Genomic DNA, 14,564 nt, shown 5'->3' with positions numbered 1-14,564 from the left:
TCAACTGAGCCACCCTGCATGTATTTACTCCATTCACTGCCAGCAAGCAGCCTGAATGATACAACTTCCCACCTCTGCTGCCTCTATTTCTCTGCTGTAATATATCCAAATGGTAATCAACTGAGCCACCCTGCATGTATTTACTCCATTCACTGCCAGCAAGCAGCCTGAATGATACAACTTCCCACCTCTGCTGCCTCTATTTCTCTGCTGTAATATATCCAAATGGTACAACTCCATACTTCTGCTGCTTGACCATTTTGCTGCATATTTAAATGTGCTTGCTAAAGCTTTGGTATAATTCATTTGTTGCACTGTATGTAATACTTACTGCTTTAGATCTGTGACTGGGGCCTTTCTAGATCTTATCAGGTGGAAGGTGCTATAGCATTTTGCCACATCTTGGTCTAGTGCCTTTGATCATCTAACCATCCCCTGGTGTGCTGGCCCCAGCTGCCAAATTATACCCAACCATCTCCCACAATCCCTCTCTCCTGACCCTGTAGTGTGGCCTATATATGTAGTAGTTGCTAAGGGGAAGCACGCAGTGTGGGGTACAGCACGCAAGCATCCCATAAGCAAAGCATCACAGAAGATAAGCATCCAGCAAAACGGCAATTATACATTGCAGTTAGTCAGGGCAGGAGTCAGGTAACCCACACCTTGCCTTCCCCTTTAACCATGTGCTTTATTTTTATCCTCCTGTGTTCCCTTGCCATCCACATTCATCACCCTATCCCCCCTCCATCACGACTCATACACATCAGCCCCTCTATACTTCCCTCTCCCATGTACAGCTCCCACACACTCCTCACCTTCCTGAGAAACCTCAGCCCATCTTGCCCAAACACATCGCAGAAAAAAACTACTTACAATTCCAACAACTATTGGCTCTTTATCTTCCTTCTCCTACTGATTTCAGGGGACATCTCCCCCAACCCTGGTCCACCATCCCCCAACCTCGACCCCTACCCTACCTCATATCGAAACCACAATAATCTGATTAACATTACTTGCACTCCCTCATCTCAATCTTTTAATTGTGCCCTCTGGAATCCACGGTCTGCTTGTAACAAGCTTCCTTTCCTACACAACTACTTTCTGAACAACTCTCTTAATCTGTTGGCCCTCACTGAAACCTGGATTCAGGATTCTGACACTGACATTTCCTACGGTGGCTTACAATTCTCTCACTCCCCGAGACCCACAAACAGACCTGGTGGTGGAGTTGGCATACTCCTGTCCCCACAATGCACTTTCCAGGTCATCCCCCCAGTCCCATCACTCTTGTTCCCTTCTTTTGAGGTCCACACCATCAGGCTCTTCCGTCCCCACTCCCTCAGGGTAGCGGTCATATACCGGCCCCCAGGCTCACCCACCCTCTTCCTTGACCACTTTTCAGCCTGGCTGCCACACTTCATGTCCTCAGAACTACCAACCCTCATCCTGGGAGACTTCAACATCCCCATTAACAGCCCTAATTCCACATCTGCATCCCAGCTTCTATCACTAACCACCTCTCTAGGCCTCTCACAGCTTTCAACCTCTGAGACACATAAGGACGGTAACACCCTTGATCTGGTCTTCTGCTGGCTCTGTTCAATCTCCCACCTAAACAACTCACCGCTTCCACTCTCTGACCACAACATTCTCTCCTTCACGCTCACAAATCCTCGCCCACCCCAGCTCATTCCTACCTACCACACAGTCAGAAATCTACAAGCTATTAACCCTCAGACACTTTCAGATTCCCTACACTCATCTCTGTCCCCAATCTCCTCTCTTTCCTGTCCTAATCTGGCTGTTCATCACTACAATGACACTCTTAGAAGCACCCTTGACCAAGTAGCTCCCCTCACCCTCAGAACCTCCAAACACAGAGTAAAAGAGCCCTGGCTCACATCGCAAACTCAACTTCTCCAGCGATGCTCCAGGAGTGCTGAACGCCTATGGAGAAAAACCCGCACACCAGAACACTTCATCCACTTCAAATTTATGTTAAGAACCTATAACGCTGCCCTTCACCTTGCCAAACAGACCTACTTCACCACCCTGATCTCCTCACTAGCCAACAACCCCAAGAAACTTTTTGACACTTTTCACTCCCTCCTCAGGCCAAAAGCACAAGCCCCTATCACAGACATTTGTGCTGATGACCTGGCCTCCCACTTTACAGAAAAAATAGATAATATCCGTCAAGAAATCTGCTCCCAACCACCAAGTGCTGTGACTCCCATCCCTTCCTACATCTCCCCTGGCTCACTCTCCACATTTGATCCCATAACAGAAGAAGAAGTCTCCAGACTCCTCTCTTCTTCTCGTCCGACTACATGCACTACCGACCCCATTCCCTCACATCTCCTCCAGTCTCTCTCTCCAGTCGTCACAACCCACCTAACTACAATCTTTAATCTCTCCCTCTCCTCGGGCATTTTCCCATCCTCCTTCAAACACGCCATCGTTACTCCACTACTAAAGAAACCTGCTCTCGACCCATCCTGCACAAACAACTACAGACCAGTCTCCAATCTCCCCTTCATCTCTAAACTTTTGGAACGCCTAGTTTACTCCCGCCTTACCCGTTACCTCTCCATTCACTCCCTTCTAGACCCTTCACAGTCCGGCTTCCGCCCCCTACATTCGACTGAAACTGCACTCATCAAAGTGACCAATGACCTTCTGACAGCAAAGCGTAACGGTGACCACTCTCTGCTCATTCTTCTTGACCTATCTGCAGCTTTCAATACTGTTGACCACCATCTCCTACTCTCTAGGCTCCAGTCACTAGGCATTAAGGACACTGCACTCTCCTGGTTCTCTTCCTATCTCTCTGACCGCTCCTTCAGTGTTTTGTTCTCTGGCTCCACGTCATCTCCTCTTCCTCTTGCTGTCGGGGTACCTCAGGGCTCAGTCCTTGGCCCCCTTCTTTTCTCTCTCTACACGGCCCCAATTGGACAGACCATCAGCAGATTTGGCTCTCAGTACCATCTTTATGCTGATGACACACAACTATACACGTCTTCCCCCGACCTTACCCCCGCTGTACTACAGAACGCCAGTGACTGTCTGTCCGCAGTCTCCAATATCATGTCCGCTCTCTATCTGAAACTCAACCTCTCCAAAACTGAACTTCTTCTGCTCCCGCCGTCTACTAACCTCCCTAAATCTGACATTTCCTTCTCCGTGGGTGGTACCACAATAACGCCCCGGCAGCAGGTGCGCTGTCTGGGTGTTATGTTTGACACCAATCTCTCCTTTACATCCCATATACAATCCCTTGCCTGCTCTTGCCGCTTACACCTACAGAACATCACTAGAATCCGCCCTTTTCTCACTATGGAAACAACAAAAACCCTCACTGTTGCATTGATCCACTCTCGCCTGGATTACTGCAACGCTCTATTAATTGGCCTCCCCGTCACTCGACTATCCCCTCTCCAGTCCATACTCAATGCAGCAGCCAGGATCGTCCATCTGGGTAATCGGTACTCGGACGCGTCCGCTCTTCGCCAGTCCTTACATTGGCTGCCCATTCATTATAGGATCCAATTCAAAGTACTTGTTCTCACCCACAAAGCTCTCCACAGTGCGGCACCCCCTTACATCTCTTCTCTCATTTCTGTCTATCGGCCTAGCCGATCGCTGCGCTCTGCAAACGACTTTCGACTAACCTCTGCACTAATCCGTACCTCCCACTCCCGACTCCAAGACTTCTCCCGTGCTGCTCCTATCCTCTGGAATGCTCTACCCCAAGAAATCAGGACTATCCACAATTTGCATAGTTTTAGGCGCTCCCTCAAAACACACCTGTTCAGAGCGGCCTATCACATTCACTAATCAAAGTCATTCTCTGTGTAAGTGTGCGTGCGTAGCCCATTCACTATCTCCATCCATCCTTCACTCCTGCAAGATGGCTGGACCTTCATTGTAAATACACCATTGTAAATACACACCTGTACTCTGTATCTCCCTCACCTCATTGTAGATTGTAAGCTCTCACGAGCAGGGTCGTCTTATTTCGTCTTATTTTGCTTTAATTATTGTATTGTTAGTGTTGTTACTTATGACTTGTGTTTTGAAACTGTTAGACTGTAAAGCGCTGCGGAATATGTTGGCGCTATATAAATAAATATTATTATTATTATATTTATTTTAATGTTGATGATTATGGCTTACAGACAAGAAAAGGAAAAGAAACATACTATGGGCCAGGGACCACCAAAAAACTATCTAAAGGTAAAAATTTTTATTAGAGTCCAAAACACACCAAAAATTAATACCATTTAAAAACAATAACAGGTACCCCCTATTCGGGTGACCCCCCCCGGACACCAATGCACCCGCTACCACAGATGAAATATTAATAACGCTTAGTCAAAGCAAACTCTGGACATGAGAGGAGTGATATACCCTTGTCAAATGCAATAAAAATATATGCCAAGATTAAATCTGTTAATAGGGCTGTGATGCTCAAAGATAATATACAGAAATATTCTACAGCAAGATTGGAAAATCATTGCAAAAACAATGTCCCACAATGCCTAAGGAATGAACAGATATCATGGATGGCAGACATATGCACAAATGTCCATTAAATTCCGAAAGGCCTGAATGAAGAAAAGGGGGAGACCTAATCAATAGGTAAGCAAAAAAATGAGCATTCTCTAATAAATGTAAAGTGTAAATGGAGTCAAGGCTGGTGTACTAGTACTCTAAGTGATCTAAAGCATAATAAGCCAATGGAACTCAGCCTAATGCTCGAAAAGGTATACAAAAATATGTATACTCCCCTTATATTCATATTCCCACACCACAGTATAAGGACAAAGTATCATAAGGCATGTTATAAGGGTAAGTATCATAGACAGGGTGCTGTATATAGCACTAGCAAGATATATAATATATATCTATATATATACGAGAACATTCTCACGGCTTACCTGTGGCAAATAGCTTGCCGAGCTGGAAAAACACAAGGTTATCACCTTAGTGAGGTCACATAAGGAGGAACTCCAACACATGTATATGAGCACAAAATATCATAAGGCATATTATAAGGGTAAGTATCATAGACAATATGTTGTATGTAGCACTAACAGGATGTATATAAAAACATTCCTGCGGCCCACATGTGGTAAATAGCTTTCCCCAGTGGAGAAACCCAAGGTTACAACCTAAATGAGGTCACGCAAGATGGAAGTCCAACACATTAAATAGCGTGCCTAGGTAAAATAACCAATATCTTATGACCTATAGTGGCTGGAGATGCAGCAACAAAGAATAATACCTACGACCTCAAGTTGAGACCAACACAGACAATCATTCGCTAAAAGCCATGGTGGAAAGATGGTTTTAATTTTTGGTGTGTTTTGGACTCTAATAAAATTTGTTACCTTTTAATTGTTTTTTGGTGGTCCCTGGTCCATAGTAGGTTTCTTCTCCTTTTCTTGTGTAGTCATTATAGACATACTCAAGATGGATCCCATACGCCAATCTTGGCTGATGGTGCCCTCCACTCTCCTTCTTCTGATTAAGGCTTATAGCCAATGAAAACTCAAAAGTCATTATCTCAGTAAATTAGAATACTTTATAACACCAGCTTTAAAAATAATTTTAAAATCCAAAAAATGTTGGCCTACCGAAATGTATGCTCATTAAATTCACTCAACACTTGGTCGGGGCTCTTTTTGCATCAATTACTGCATCAATGCGGCGTGGCATGGAGGCAATCAGCCTGTGGCACTGCTGAGGGGTTCTAGAAGCCCAGGTTGCTTTGATAGCAGCCTTCAGCTCGTCTGCATTGTTGGGTCTGGTGTCTCTCATCTTCCTTTTGACAATACTCCATAGATTCTTTATGGGGTTAAGGTCAGGCGAGTTTGCTGCCAATCAAGCACAGTGATATTGTTGTTTGTAAACCAGTTATTTGTACTTTTGGCAGTGTGGACAGGGGTCAAGTCCTGCTGGAGAATGACATTTCCATCTCCAAAAAGCTTGTCGGTAGAGGGAAGCATGAAGTGCTCTAAAATTTCATGTTAGACAGCTGCGCTGACTTTGGTCTTCATAAAACACAGTGGACCTACACCAGCAGATGACATGGCTCCCCAAACCATCTCTGATTGTGGAAACTTCACACTAGACCTCAGGCAGCTTGGATTGTGACCTCTCCACTTTTCCTCCAGACTCTGCGACCTTGAATACCAAATGAAATGCAAAATCTATTTTCATCTGAAAACACCTTGCACCACTGACAACAGTCCGATTCTTTTTCTCCTTGGCCCAGGTAAGATGCTTCTGCCATTGTCTATTGGTCATGAATGGCCTGACACAAGGAATGCAACACTTATCGCCCATATCCTGGATACGTCTGTGTGTGGTGGCTCTTGAAGCAATGACTCCAGCAGCAGTCAACTCCTTGTGAACCTCCCCCAAATTTTTGAATGGCCTTTTCTCAACAATCCTTTCAAGGCTGCGGTTATCCCGGTTGCTTGTGCACCTTTTTCTACCACACTTTTTCCTTCCACTCTACTTTCCATTAATCTGCTTGGATACAGCACTCTGTGAACAGCCAGCTTCTTTTGCAATGATCCTTTGTGGCTTCCCCTCCTTGTGGAGCGTCAGTGACTGCCTTCTGGACATCTGTCAAGTTAGCAGTCTTCCCCATGATTGTGGAGCTACTGAAACAGACTAAGGGACCTTTATAAATGCTTAGAAAGCCTATGCAGGTGTATGTTAATTATTGTAATTTATTGAGATAATGACGTTTGGCTGTAAGCCATAATCATTAGTATTAACAGAAATAAACACATGAAATAGATCACCCTGTGCGTAATGACTCTAAAGAATATATAAGATTCACTTTATGTATTGAAGAACTGAAATAAATTAACTTTTAGATGATATTCTAATTTAGTGAGAAGCACCTGTATATATATATATATATATATATATATATATATACACACACACACACACACTATATATACATATATATATATATATATATAATCAAAATAGCAGGAACAGCACACCGGTTTTTCAGGGTTAAGTGAGAGCTGTTTATTTAGCCCATAAGTGCAACGTTTAAGTTCAAGTGGCAAACCTTTTTCAGCGCGTCGTTCTGGTTCATCCCCGTTGAGATGCTGCAGCAGCTGGATTTTGTAAGGGTGCCATTTGTGAGTAGCTAATATCCGCTGAAGCGATGTTTGGCTGAAGCCAGATCGGCGCGCTGAATTTGCAGAATGGGCAAAACTAAAATTGGAACAGGACCCTCAGTTTACACAGAACATTATGTTCAGTCATGAGGCAAACTTTTTTGGGTGGGCCATTTATATGGATACACCTAAATACAATGGGAATGGTGACAGTGTTCTTGTGTAGGGCGTCTTGAATTGAAAGCTGCTGCAATGACCCGGGTACTTCATTTACCAGACATCAACACAATTTCTATCCGCTCCTCACGTGTTAACCTCTGCGACATGTCAATGTCTATAAACAAAGAGGAACTTGTAAATAACTCATGAAAGAATAACGTTACCTTAAAACCAAGCATGTGTTATGCGAGGCTTAGGTCGAAGGAGGCTGACAAAACCCGAGCCCCTGCGGAGTCCCTCAAACTAGGGAAAACCCTGTCTGACCCTCAACCCAGGGTTTTTGCTAAAGGTGCAAATGCCTGAGCCTCCAGCCTCTCCTTATCTCCTGCTCAGCCCTAAGCTGAACCCTCCACCCTCCACCCAGTGAGTTGTCAAACCACCAAAACCCACACAGTAATGACAGACAGGGAGAACTCAAACCACACCGCGCCGCAACCACACAGGACAATACTATAATGTGAACAGGGCAAAACAAAGCACAAACATAGGAAGACGAAAAGGTAACAAAGGATCATACGACACCAGCTATGAATTTCTCTCTCCAACACCTCCACTCCAGACCGGAACCACTTGGCACAAAACACAAGCTATAATCGGCGACGCCCACAGGCCAGCACGACTATTTAAAGACCGTGGGCGTGACCAAACATCCCACCTGATTTCCAGCTAGATTAACCCCAGATAACCTGAGTAAAATCAAGCCGGCGCCACTGAGGCTATAGTAGACGGAGATGGAACTACCGCTGCCTGCCGGACGCTGTGGTGTGAACAGCGTCCGACATGACAGTACCCCATCTTCTGCGAGGGACTCCAGGGCCCTCAAGACTCATAGGACCCGGCTTGTCCGGATGACGGCGGTGAAAGGAACTGACCAGCCGATCCGCATGTATGTCCGAGGCTGGTACCCAAGACCTCTCCTCCGGACCATACCCCCGCCAGTGCACCAAATACTAAAGAGTACGGCGCAGTACTCGAGAGTCCACCACCTTGGAGACTTCAAACTCTAAATCGCCATCCACCATGACTGGAGGTGGCATTGGCGTCGTGTCCACAGAGCCTACCACCTTTTTCAATAAAGACCTGTGAAACACGTGTATCTTGTATACCGCATGAAGTTCCAACCGATAAGCAACCGGGTTTATGATGGCAGCAATCTTAAAAGGGCCAATAAACCTTGGAACCAATTTCAATGATGGAATTTTGAGTTTTATGTTTTTAGTAGCTAACCACACCCAATCACCCACACACAGGTCCGGACCTGGCACGCGTCTAGAGTCAGCCACACGTTTGTATCTTGCACTCATGCTCAGCAATCGCTGTTTCACACTCCTCCAGACCGATGATAGTTGAACTCCTAACCGGTCCTCCTCTGGGACGCCCCCAGAGCCCCCCTGACGCAAGGTACAAAATTGATGATGGTGCCCATAAATACAAAAGAACGGAGACTCTCCCGATGATTCTTGGCGGTGATTATTTAATGCGAACTCGGCCAAGGGAAGGAACGTCGACCACTCCTCTTGGTTGTCAGACACAAAACATCGCAAATACTGCTCCAGATTTTGGTTCATGCGCTCAGTTTGACCATTTGACTGCGGATGAAACGCCGACGAATGAGACAACTTGATCCCCAATCGTGAGCAAAAAGCTTTCCAAAACTTCGCCACAAACTGGGTACCCCTATCAGACACTATGTCCGACGGAACTCCGTGCAGTCTGACCACCTCCTGCACAAAGACCTGAGCCAACGTCTTCGCGTTGGGCAAGGAAGGCAATGACACAAAATGTGCCATCTTCGAAAATCGATCAACCACCACCAGGATGACCGTGTTCCCCGCCGAGGCAGGCAAGTCTGTGATAAAGTCCATGGAGATTTCTGTCCATGGCCTACTAGGTATCCCCAGAGGCTGTAGAGTGCCAGCAGGACGGGTTCTGGGCGACTTGGCCCTGGCGCACGTGATGCAAGCTGTCACGTAGGAAACCACATCCTGCCGGATTTTTGGCCACCAGAAGCGGCGTGATACCAGTTCCAAGGTGCCCCTAACCCCTGGATGACCGGCCAGGACCGAGTTGTGGTGTTCCCCCAACACTTTAAGACGAAGATGAAGGGGTACCAACGACTTATTAGCGGGAAGTCCTGGTGGTACCTCCTCCTGGGCCTCGGCAATCTCCGCCTCTACCTCAGTCGTGAGAGCCGAAACCACTACACCTTCCTGGAGGATGGGTACCGGGTCTTCCCGAGGTTCTCCCCCCGGAAAACACCTGGACAAGGCATCCGCCTTGGTGTTTTTCGCCCCAGGACGGTAAGTCACCAGAAAGTTAAAACGTGTAAAAAACAATGCCCAGCGAGCCTGCCTGGGAGACAGACGCTTGGCCGACTCCAGATAGAGCAGGTTTTTATGGTCGGTGATGACTGTGACCTGGTGGGCCGCCCCCTCCAAGAAGTGTCGCCATTCCTCAAAAGCCAATTTGATGGCCAACAACTCCCTGTTGCCGATGTCGTAATTCCGTTCGGCCGGCGACAGCTTCTTGGAGAAGTAGGCGCATGGACGCAAATTGCTCAAGGACGAGCCCTGTGACAGTACTGCCCCCACTCCCACCTCAGACGCATCGACCTCCACCGTAAAAGGTTTAGATACGTCCGGTTGCACCAGAATGGGGGCTGAAGCAAAGCGGTTCTTCAGAAGCTCAAATGCACGTACCGCATCCTCAGACCAGATAGCGAGATTGGTACCTTTTTTCGTAATGTCCGTGAGCGGTTTGGCTATAGTAGAGAAATTGTTAATAAACTTCCTATAATAGTTGGCAAACCCAAGGAACCGCTGGAGCGCTTTTAGATTACCAGGCCGTTCCCATCGCAGCACCGCTTGCACCTTCGCGGCATCCATTTTAAACCCTGCGGCGGACACAATATATCCCAAAACAGGTAACTCTTGAACAAAAAACACGCATTTTTCAAGCTTAGCATAGAGCTTATTCTCACGGAGCAGCTGAAACACCTGCCTGACATGCTCTAAATGAGTGTCCTGGTCGCTCGAATAAATAAGGATATCATCCAGGTACACAATCACAAATTTCCCCAGCACATGAGCAAATACATCATTTATGAAATGTTGGAACACAGCAGGCGCGGTTGTCAACCCAAATGGCATAACTAGGCTTTCAAAATGACCCTCAGGGGTATTAAATGCCGTCTTCCACTCATCCCCCTGACGGACCCTTATGAGGTTATACGCCCCCCTGAGGTCAAGTTTGGAAAACCACTTCGCACCAGCCACCTGGTTGAACAAATCAGGGATCAGAGGCATCGGGTAGGGATCACGGACCGTAATCTGGTTTAACTCCCGGAAATCCAGACACGGGCGTAACCCCCCATCTTTTTTCTTAATGAGGAAAAACCCCGCTGCTACAGGTGAGGATGAAGGCCGGATGTGCCCTTTACTTAAACTCTCCTTAATGTAGTCCTTAAGAGCTTGTCTCTCCGGACCAGAAATACTAAACATCCTCGCCTTTGGCAATTTAGCCCCGGGTTTTAACCTAATTTGACAGACATAGGCTCGATGTGGAGGTAGTTCTGAGCAACCCCTCTCAGAGAATACGTCCGCAAAATCCAGCAATGCCTCCGGAAGGCTGGGCTTCACGGCGGACACACATGTGGCCAAGCAATTTCCCTGGCAGAAACTGCTCCACTGGACTATGTCCTGGGTTCTCCAGTCAATCACCGGGTTGTGCTTAGACAACCATGGGAAACCCAGGACTATTTGTGCTGGGAGATTATTGAGTACCTTACATGTAACCCACTCAGAATGTAGGACCCCAATGTGGAGTTTAACCTCAGTTACAAACTCAGTAATCTCCCCCTGTGGGAGGGGAGTGGCATTAATGGTAACTACGCGAATAGGATGAGGGAGTTTTTCGATCTTGAAACCTGCCATGCGTGCAAACTCCTCATCCATGAGATTGGTGGCTGAACCGCTATCCACAAACACTGATATTGGTAGCTCTCTGCCCGCAATAATAACCCTGGCAGGGAGCATACATTGAGATACCATCATGGAGGATATGCATACGCTCAGTTGGGCCTCCTCCATACCCTCTGAGCTTACCAATTTTCCGCCGTTGCGACTTTCTTTGGTAGCACAGGACAAGCATTTACATAATGATCTCTTTTACCACAGTAAAAACATGCTCCATGCTTCCTGAACCTAGGAACGCGACGCTGCACATGTGATACCCCAGCGATTTGCATAGGTTCCGTGGGCTCATCTGCAGCAACCACACTGGCACCCCTGCTTTCCCCCAGAGGCAGCGTCTCCTGCGCCCCTTGACGCAAACGGCGATCAATACGAATAACCAAACTCATGGCAGATTCTAACGATGCAGGAGTCTCATACATCAGGAGGGCCTGTTTAACTCTTTCTGAGACCCCATGAATAAACTGACTCCGCAGCGCTGGGTCGTTCCACTGTGTGTCTACTGCCCAACGGCGAAATTCTGAACAATAGTCTTCCGCCATACGTTCCCCCTGACGGAGGGCGCGGATTTTAGATTCTGCTAAAGCCAATCTGTCGGAGTCATCATAAATGAGCCCGAGTGCTGAAAAAACATTCTCAACCGAATGAAACGTAGCAGAGTCGGCTGGTAAGGAAAACGCCCATGCTTGGGGGTCCCCACTCAGTAATGATAACACCAGACCCACCCGCTGAGCCTCATTACCTGAGGAGACCGGGCGCATGCGAAAGTATAACTTGCAGGCCTCCCGAAAGAAAACAAATTTGCTGCGTTCCCCAGAAAATCGTTCAGGCAGCGGAATCTTAGGCTCGGCACCTGCACCAGCAGAAGCCGCTTGTACATTAGCTACCACCAGGCCCTGCTGCTGAACTGCCTCCTTCAACTCGGTGACCTGTACGGACAGCGCCGCCAACTGGCGGTTTATGGAAGTCATGGAATCCATGGAAAAATGTTTGGCCGATTATAATGTTATGCGAGGCTTAGGTCGAAGGAGGCTGACAAAACCCGGGCCCCTGCGGAGTCCCTCAAACTAGGGAAAACCCGTCTGACCCTCAACCCAGGGTTTTTGCTAAAGGTGCAAATGCCTGAGCCTCCAGCCTCTCCTTATCTCCTGCTCAGCCCTAAGCTGAACCCTCCACCCTCCACCCAGTGAGTTGTCAAACCACCAAAACCCACACAGTAATGACAGACAGGGAGAACTCAAACCACACCGCGCCGCAAACACACAGGACAATACTATAATGTGAACAGGGCAAAACAAAGCACAGATATAGGAAGGCGAAAAGGTAACAACGGATCATACGACACCAGATATGAATTTCTCTCTCCTGGGTTCGGGTGGGCGGTGCATGGGTGAACACGGTGCGTGTCTGTGTGAGCGGGCAGGGTCTGTGCGGGCCTGCTGGGAGTCTGTACAGGCCTGCCAGGGGTCTGTACTGGCCTGCCGGGGGCCTGTGCTGGCTGCCGGGGGTCTGTACGGGCCTGCCGGGGGCATGTGCCGGCTGTCGGGGGTCTGTACGGGTATGCCGGGGGCCTGTGCTGGCTGCTGGGGGTCTGTACGGGCCTGCCGGGGGCATGTGCCAGCTGCCGGGGGTCTGTATGGGCCTGCCGGGAGTCTGTGACAGCTGCCGGGAGTCTGTACTACAGTATGTAGTATATATGTAGTATGTATGTATACATACAGACCCCCGGCAGCCGGCACAGGCCCCCGGCAGGCCCTTAAAGACCCCCGGCAGCTGGCACAGGCCCCCGGCAGGCCCGAACAGACCCCCGGCAGCCAGCACAGGCCCCCGGCAGGCCCGTACAAACCCCCGGCAGCCGGCACAGGCCCCCGGCAGACGGCACAGGCCCCCGGCAGGCATGTACAGACCCCCGACAGCCGGCACAGGCCCCCAGCAGGCCCGTACAGACCCCCAGCAGTTGGCACAGACCCCCGGCAGGCCCATACAGACCCCCGGCAGTCGACACAGACCGCGCATCATGATGCGCACAGACCGCGCATCATGATGACATCATTTCAGCAGCCAATAACAACCACAACAGTGGCTCATTGCATTATGGGGACTTCCGATTCCGGTATCCGATATTGAAAAAATATCGGTACTCAGTATCGGAATTCCAATACAGCGAATATCGGCAGATATCTGATATTTGCAATATCGGAATGCTCAACACTAATCATCACACATACACTACAAATTTCAGACTGTACTAGCGCATGGTCATGCGATTCTTTTATAGGCGCAGCCTTCTGGGACCTTCCCGCACGAAGTACATACAGCACAGCTCTGGCATGCGCCACTAACCAGTCTAGGCTTTGATCTGGAAAGCGCACTAATGGCGCACGGCACTGCTCTGACTGTAGTTGCTGAGCGTGCAGTACCGTAGTACCTAACGTAGCGTGGCGCGCACTGGCGCTAACATGCGATAGGAGCCTGGAGCACTGCGGTGCTAGGCAGTGTCACTACTTGGCGCTGACTTGGAACTTTAAACCCTACTAACATGCATATCAGAGGGAAGGGGTTTCATAATGAGTCAGTCAGCATTTCACAAGCATCCATCATCATTCATACGCTACAAATTTCAGAATATACTAGCGCACGGCTGTGCGGTCATGCGATCCTTTTATAGGCACAGCTTTCTGGGAACTTCCTGATCGTCCAATCCGAGCTGCAACAGGAACTGAACATGTGACCTCCGGCCACCAATGAGCCGTCATCTCATGGGCATGCTCACAAGGAGAAAAGCAGGACTTAGTCCCAGGAGTGTCTGCTCACTGCTGACTCAGGCATGGTGCTATAGCTGAGCCAGGAGAAGCAACCAGAAGCCTACCATTAGCCTGGGCAAGATGCTGGGATCGATATCTCTGCTGAGCAGGAGCCTCTGTGGCTGCAAAAGAATGGGAGACCACATAGGTCATGGCTTAAGATTCCCCCTGTGCGGTGGGGGAAACTTGACGCCTAACAATTGGCTGACTTCAAAATGGCTGCCAAGGTCACCATCCATCTTGAAATTTTTCCACCCTCCCATAAACTAATGTGCCACAAACAGGAAATTGATATCACCAACCATTCACATTTTATTTAGGTGAATCCATATACATGGTCCACCCTGTATACACTGCTTAAAAAATAAACAATTAAACAGCACAATAAAAGTCCAAGTAAATCAAACTTCTGTGAAATC

General features: G+C 48.2%; 1 protein-coding gene across 3 annotated transcripts in view; it reads left to right on the top strand.

Annotated features, from left to right (window-relative positions):
- Positions 1 to 14,564, top strand: part of LOC141050268 (sulfotransferase 2B1-like) — a 294,093-nt gene that overhangs the window by 94,081 nt on the left and 185,448 nt on the right. Inside the window, exon 1 of one of the 3 annotated variants that reach the window (XM_073547155.1) lies at positions 3 to 228. The exons of the other annotated variants lie outside the window; for them this stretch is intronic. Coding sequence (XP_073403256.1) covers positions 135 to 228 — 94 coding nt within the window. The 5' untranslated portion in view covers positions 3 to 134. Of the gene's footprint in view, positions 1 to 2; positions 229 to 14,564 lie in introns of those variants that run through there. 3 annotated transcript variants of the gene reach the window in all.

Source organism: Dendrobates tinctorius, unplaced genomic scaffold, assembly GCF_039654945.1.
Source record: "Dendrobates tinctorius isolate UK_male_01 unplaced genomic scaffold, ASM3965494v1 ptg000151l, whole genome shotgun sequence".
Classification (NCBI taxonomy): Eukaryota; Metazoa; Chordata; class Amphibia; order Anura; family Dendrobatidae; genus Dendrobates; species Dendrobates tinctorius.
Note: the sequence above shows the minus strand (reverse complement) of the source record. Positions and strands in the feature narration are given on the sequence as shown.